This window comes from Solanum lycopersicum, chromosome 1 (assembly GCF_036512215.1).
Source record: "Solanum lycopersicum chromosome 1, SLM_r2.1".
Lineage (NCBI taxonomy): Eukaryota > Viridiplantae > Streptophyta > Magnoliopsida > Solanales > Solanaceae > Solanum > Solanum lycopersicum.
Genome location: NC_090800.1, coordinates 21641940 through 21647469, shown reverse-complemented (window position 1 = coordinate 21647469; position 5530 = coordinate 21641940). Strand labels below are relative to the sequence as shown.

The window sequence follows — 5530 nt, the reverse complement described above, 5'->3', positions numbered from 1 at the left end:
TCGAGTTTTGATTTGGAACATAACCTCCCAGCGTAAAATGATCTCAATCATCAGAGTATAGATACCAAAAGCTCTGATGTCAACGAACCAATAAACAGCACGAATGTATACCAAGAAAAGTTTGTGCAGAAGAAGAAGATCTCTAACAAATATTCTAAAGAATGAATTATATTTATAGGCAAAAAGAAAAGGTTCAGTAAGGTTTGCAAATTTTAGGATGGGTCAGTACCATTTGAAAGGTTGCAAACTTTTATTAATGATAATAGAGAAGTTCAAATAAAACGGGTCGCGCACGGATTCGAGTCGGTTCGGGTTAATCAACTAAATATTGAAATGTTTCGGTTAATTTTAACTAAATAACTAAAAAGATCAACTAATTATTTTAAAATATTTTTTTCCTTTTAATTTAATTAATTAAATAAATAAATAATTGCCAAAGCCGAAGCTGAACCCGTAGCCGAAGTCGAGCCAAGCGAGAGGCGACAACGACGGCATGAGGGGGTCCCTCTTTCCAACCTTTTTAACAATTAATAGAAGTGTTTCTATATTTAAGCTCTCCTATTTTTCTTTCCACCACAGATGAGGGACAAATGCCTTTTCATTAAACCATAAGATGACTTTTCAAGTTCCATCTATTGAAGTTAACAACTTTTCATGTTTCTCTGTTTTCTTCTATTTACCATAAATTCTTGCAACATACCCACCAATCCCCCACATTGATGGGGAATGGCTATAGCATAGGAATTCACAAATAAATGTGTACTCTACAGGCAAAGACTAATTGTTTCTGGATAAGTAGGTTTCCTCTTGGACATTCCGTAGTAAACATATGTCGAATATAATCGGTCACTCAGTAGATGTGATATATTTAAACTTTCGAGATTTGGTGTATACCTAGACAACCATCTGGCACACAATTAACCCTTTATTGTTTATAATTTTTATGATTGTGTTAGTTTTAGCCATGAACAACTCCTGGTTTCATGAGTGTATAGAGAATAGACTTTTGAAATGAAATTCTCTTTGGAGCGACTTCCACTTCACACTCACATAGGTGATTTCTAACCATGTCATCTCGTAGATACACTATTTAGTCAAATCTACTAAACTTTTAAAAGAAATAAAAACATTAAGCTTTATTACCTCATTAAAAAGCCTTAAAGTCTTAATCTTGTTCGTGAACATTGTCTTCCTCATGATAATGGATTGAGTTAATTGACAATGTCGTACCGTCAGCCACAACTTTGTTTTTCTCCTTGAAGCTAGCTCTTGGAATCTCAAGTCTTCTAGATAGAGTTAACGTCATGCTGACTTGTCCTAATCTATAAACTCATTCCCTTAGATGATCTTTCAACTTCCTCTTTCACTAGGCCTTTCGTTCGTGTATCCAAAACTTTATCGCTTGCCTTTACATAGTCAATTGTGATAATTCCCCTAGAGAATTTGTCTTGCGGTGTTATGTCTCTATCCTATATGACGAGACTTCCCGTTGTACATAATGTCACTGCCTACCTATTATTGTTTGACTATCACAATGTATGAAAATAGGTCTAAAAGGTTTGGGATAGAATGAAATATTCTCTATGAAATTCTGCAGTCATTCAGCTTTTCACCAGTCTTATCAAAAGCAATGAATTCAGATTCCATTGTGGAGGGAGCAATACATGTCTGTTTGGTCGATTTTCAAAAGACTGATCCTCCACAAATTAGGAACACATATCACTAGTGGATTTTACATCATTTAACCTAGTGATCCAATTTGCATCAATTTATCCTTCAATCACAACAAGATATTTATTATAATGCAAAGCATAATGTTGTGTATATGTTAGATAACCCAACACAGGTTTCATTGCCATGCAGTGAGTTTGATATGGATTACTAGTGAACCAACTCAGTTTGATAATGCAGATGCTATATCTAATAACGTACAATTCATAATATACATCGAACTTCCCAACACTCAGGCATATTCCAATTGAGAGTCACTTTGACCTTCATTCTTTTTAAATGTAAAACTTAAAATCAGTTGATGTTTTGACAACATTGAAATCAAGTACTTTAACTTATCCAATACACTTTCAATATAATGACATTCAGATAATGCCAGACACTGGGGATTTTTGATAATCATGACCGCTAAGATCAAATCAGCAACTCCTAAGTCCTTCATACCGATCATGCTGGACAGCATGCACTTAGTAGCATTTATATCGTCAATGTCTTTACTCATTATTAACAAATCATCAACATACAAACAAACAATGACTTCATGATTCATAACATTTTTAATGTAAACACATTTATCACATTCGTTAATCTTAAATCCATTTACAAATATTGTTTGGTAAAATTTAGCATACAATTGTTTGGGTGTTTGCTTGAGTCCATAAAGTAACAACACAAGTCTGCACACTTTCTTTTCGTTACCAGGAACTGTAAACCCTTCAGGTTGTTCCCTGAAAAATTCTTCCTCCAACTCTCTATTTAAGAAGGTTGTCTTTTCATACATTTGGAGGATTTTAAGATCATGCACTGCTGCTAGTTCTATTAACATTCTTATTGATGTTATCCTTCTTACTGGAGAGTATGTTCAAAGTAGTCCAGACCTTCCTTTTGTCTGTACCCTTTGACTGCTAGTCAAACCTTATATTTGTCAATAGTCCCACCAGGTTCCATTTTAATTTTAAAGATTTAATTTGATCCTAAAGGTTTATTTCCTAGAGGAAGATCATCCAATTTCCTAGTATGATTGCTTAAAATTTATTCGATCTCACTATTGACTGCTTCTTTCCAATAATTTGACATAGACGATGACATAGCAGCTTTAAATGTTTGAGACTCATTTGCAAGCAATAACGCTACAAAATTTGGTCCCAAAGAAGAAAGTTTCAATTGGTGAGTACTACGCCTAGGTTCCTCATTAGTTAGAATATATTACATTGCTTCTTGTCTTGACTGTTTAGGTCTTTCACTTATTGACTCACATTCAGCTTTATACCGAGAAATGTTTTTAAAAACTTTGCATTATCTGACTCAGTTATCGTATTAACATTAACCTCAGGATTATCAAATTTATGAACCAAAAATTGACAGGCAGTACTGTTCAAAGCAAACCCAATAAATACTTAATCTACTATTTTTGATCCAATTTTAACCCTCTTCGGTAAAGGAACCTCTACCTTGGCTAAACACCTCACACTTTGAAATATTTCAAGTTGGGTTTCCTTCCCTTCCACAACTCATGTGGAATTGATTGTGTTTTTCGATGGGATACTCTATTGAGTATCTTATTAGCTATAAGGATGACTTCCTCCCAAATGTTTCACGGTGAATAAGAATTAATTATTAAGGCATTCATCATTTTGTTTAATGTTCTATTCTTTAGTTCCACCGAACCATTTGACTGTGGTGTATAAGGTGTAGTAGTTTGATGAATGATACCATATTCCAAACATATCTCTGCAAAAGGAGATTCATATTCTCCACCCCTATCACTCCGAATCATTTTTATCTTTAGATTAAATTGGTTCTCAACTTCATTTTTGTATTGCTTAAAATCATCAATTGTTTAACCCTTACTATTAAGAAAATATACAAAACAAAATCAAGTGCAGTCATCAATAGAAGTTATAAAATAATTTTTTCCACCACGAGACTGTGTTGACTTCATATCGCATATATCTCTGTGAATTAACTCTAAAGTTTTCAAATTACTTTCAATAGACCTCTAAGGATGTTTAACAAACTTACTATCCACACAAATTTCACATTCCGATTTATCACATTTAAAATAAGGAAATACTTCAATATTAACCAATTTTCGCAAGGCTTTGTAATTTACATGTCCTAAACGGGCATGCCATAAATGTTTAGACTCCAATTAGTAAAAAGAAGCTGAATTTTTATTAATACATTCAATAACACTTACATTCAGCTTGAAAAGACCCTCATTGAGGTATCTCTTTCCAATGAACATTTCATTCTTACCTATTACAACTTTATCACTAACTAGGACACACTTAAACCCGTTCTTCATTAGCTGTGCAGCAGAAACTAAATTTCTCCTAATAATAAGGACATGCAGAACATTGTTCAAAGTCAACACCTTGTCGGATGTAATTTTAAATATTACTTTCCCAGTTACTACAATGCTTGTTGTTACTGTGTTTCCCATGAACAAATCTTCATTATACTCAGCAGAACTGTACGTTGCAAAGGCTTCTTTCGCTGAGCAAATATATCTTATGGCACCTAAGTCAAGAAAGCACTCCTTGGGATTTCCAACTAAGTTACACTCCGAGATCATTGCACACAAGTCTTCTGCATCTTCCGTGTTTTCGACGATGTTTTCTTGACTTTTACCTTTGTCTTTATCTTTTTCTTTGTCCTTTGTTGGAGCACGACAATCAGAAGACCTATGACCAGGCTTGCCACAATTGTAACAGTTGCCTTTGAAGTTCGTCTTGGGCAGTTCTGACTTCTGCTGGTTGGACTTCTTTCTCTTTTTGTCTTTGGTAGGACCTTCTTCAACAATATTAACTCCAATGATTGTTGAAATGTTACAAAGGCATTTTTCTTATCTTCCTCAATCTTGACACGAATTACAAGATCTTCAAGCTTTAATTCTTTACGCTTGTGCTTTAGATAATTTTTGAAATCGTTCGACGAAGGAGGCAATTTCTTGATCGTTGCAACCACTTGAAAATCTTCATTTACTACCATATCTTCAGCAATCAGATCATGGAGAATAAGTTGAAGTTTATACACTTGTGATCCAACAGTTTTTCTATCTACAATTTTATAATCTAAAATCATTGCGAGGACAAACTTTTTTAAGTATGCATCTTCTGTCTTATTTTTCTTCTCAAGTGCATCCCACAACTCTTTTGAAGTTATTATTGCACAATAGACATTATGTAAGACATTTTCTAAATCACTCAAAATGTAGCCTTAACATTGGAAGTCTGCCTATTTCCATGCTTCAATAATCACGAATGTTCCCCTATCTGGTATATCATCAGAAGGTACTGGAGATTCTTCACTTGTAAATTTCTGCAGACCAAGAGTGGTAATGCAAGAAAAATACTCATTGTTGCTATTCTTTGAAAAATTCACACCTGTGAATTTATTCAGTTTCTCTGCTTTTGGTACAACAGTTCGGGTTGGTGCAGCAACAGCCACTGTAACACAATTGTTTGTCATTTTTGATTAAACAAAAGTTGATACAATCTTTGTACGCAATAAATTATAATTGCAGACATAAAGGAGTATAAAATAACGAATATTTTTTTCTCCACCAGAAACCAGATATAAAAAAAATGTCCTTAACATTTCTAATAACCTGTGTTAGAAAAAACTAGAAATACACATTTCTAATAAATTTTTGAAGAAACAAGAAAAAACTAAAATTTATTGAATCAGTAAGAAAGATGAAGAGAAATTTAATTCGCAAAAATAAATTTATAAAACGTACAAAAATTTTGAAAAACATTTAAATCGGAAAAAGATCAAGTCCACTGAATTTACA

General features: G+C 33.5%; 1 protein-coding gene across 1 annotated transcript; it reads right to left on the bottom strand.

Moving 5' to 3' along the window:
* Positions 1-2763: 2763 nt before the first annotated feature.
* Positions 2764-4818, bottom strand: LOC138341695 (uncharacterized). The gene is made up of 3 exons (XM_069293288.1): positions 4317-4818; positions 3991-4230; positions 2764-2861 (listed from the first exon to the last, which is right to left on the bottom strand). Exons 1-3 carry the CDS (start codon positions 4816-4818, stop codon positions 2764-2766), a joined length of 840 nt encoding a protein of 279 aa, XP_069149389.1.
* Positions 4819-5530: the final 712 nt, after the last annotated feature.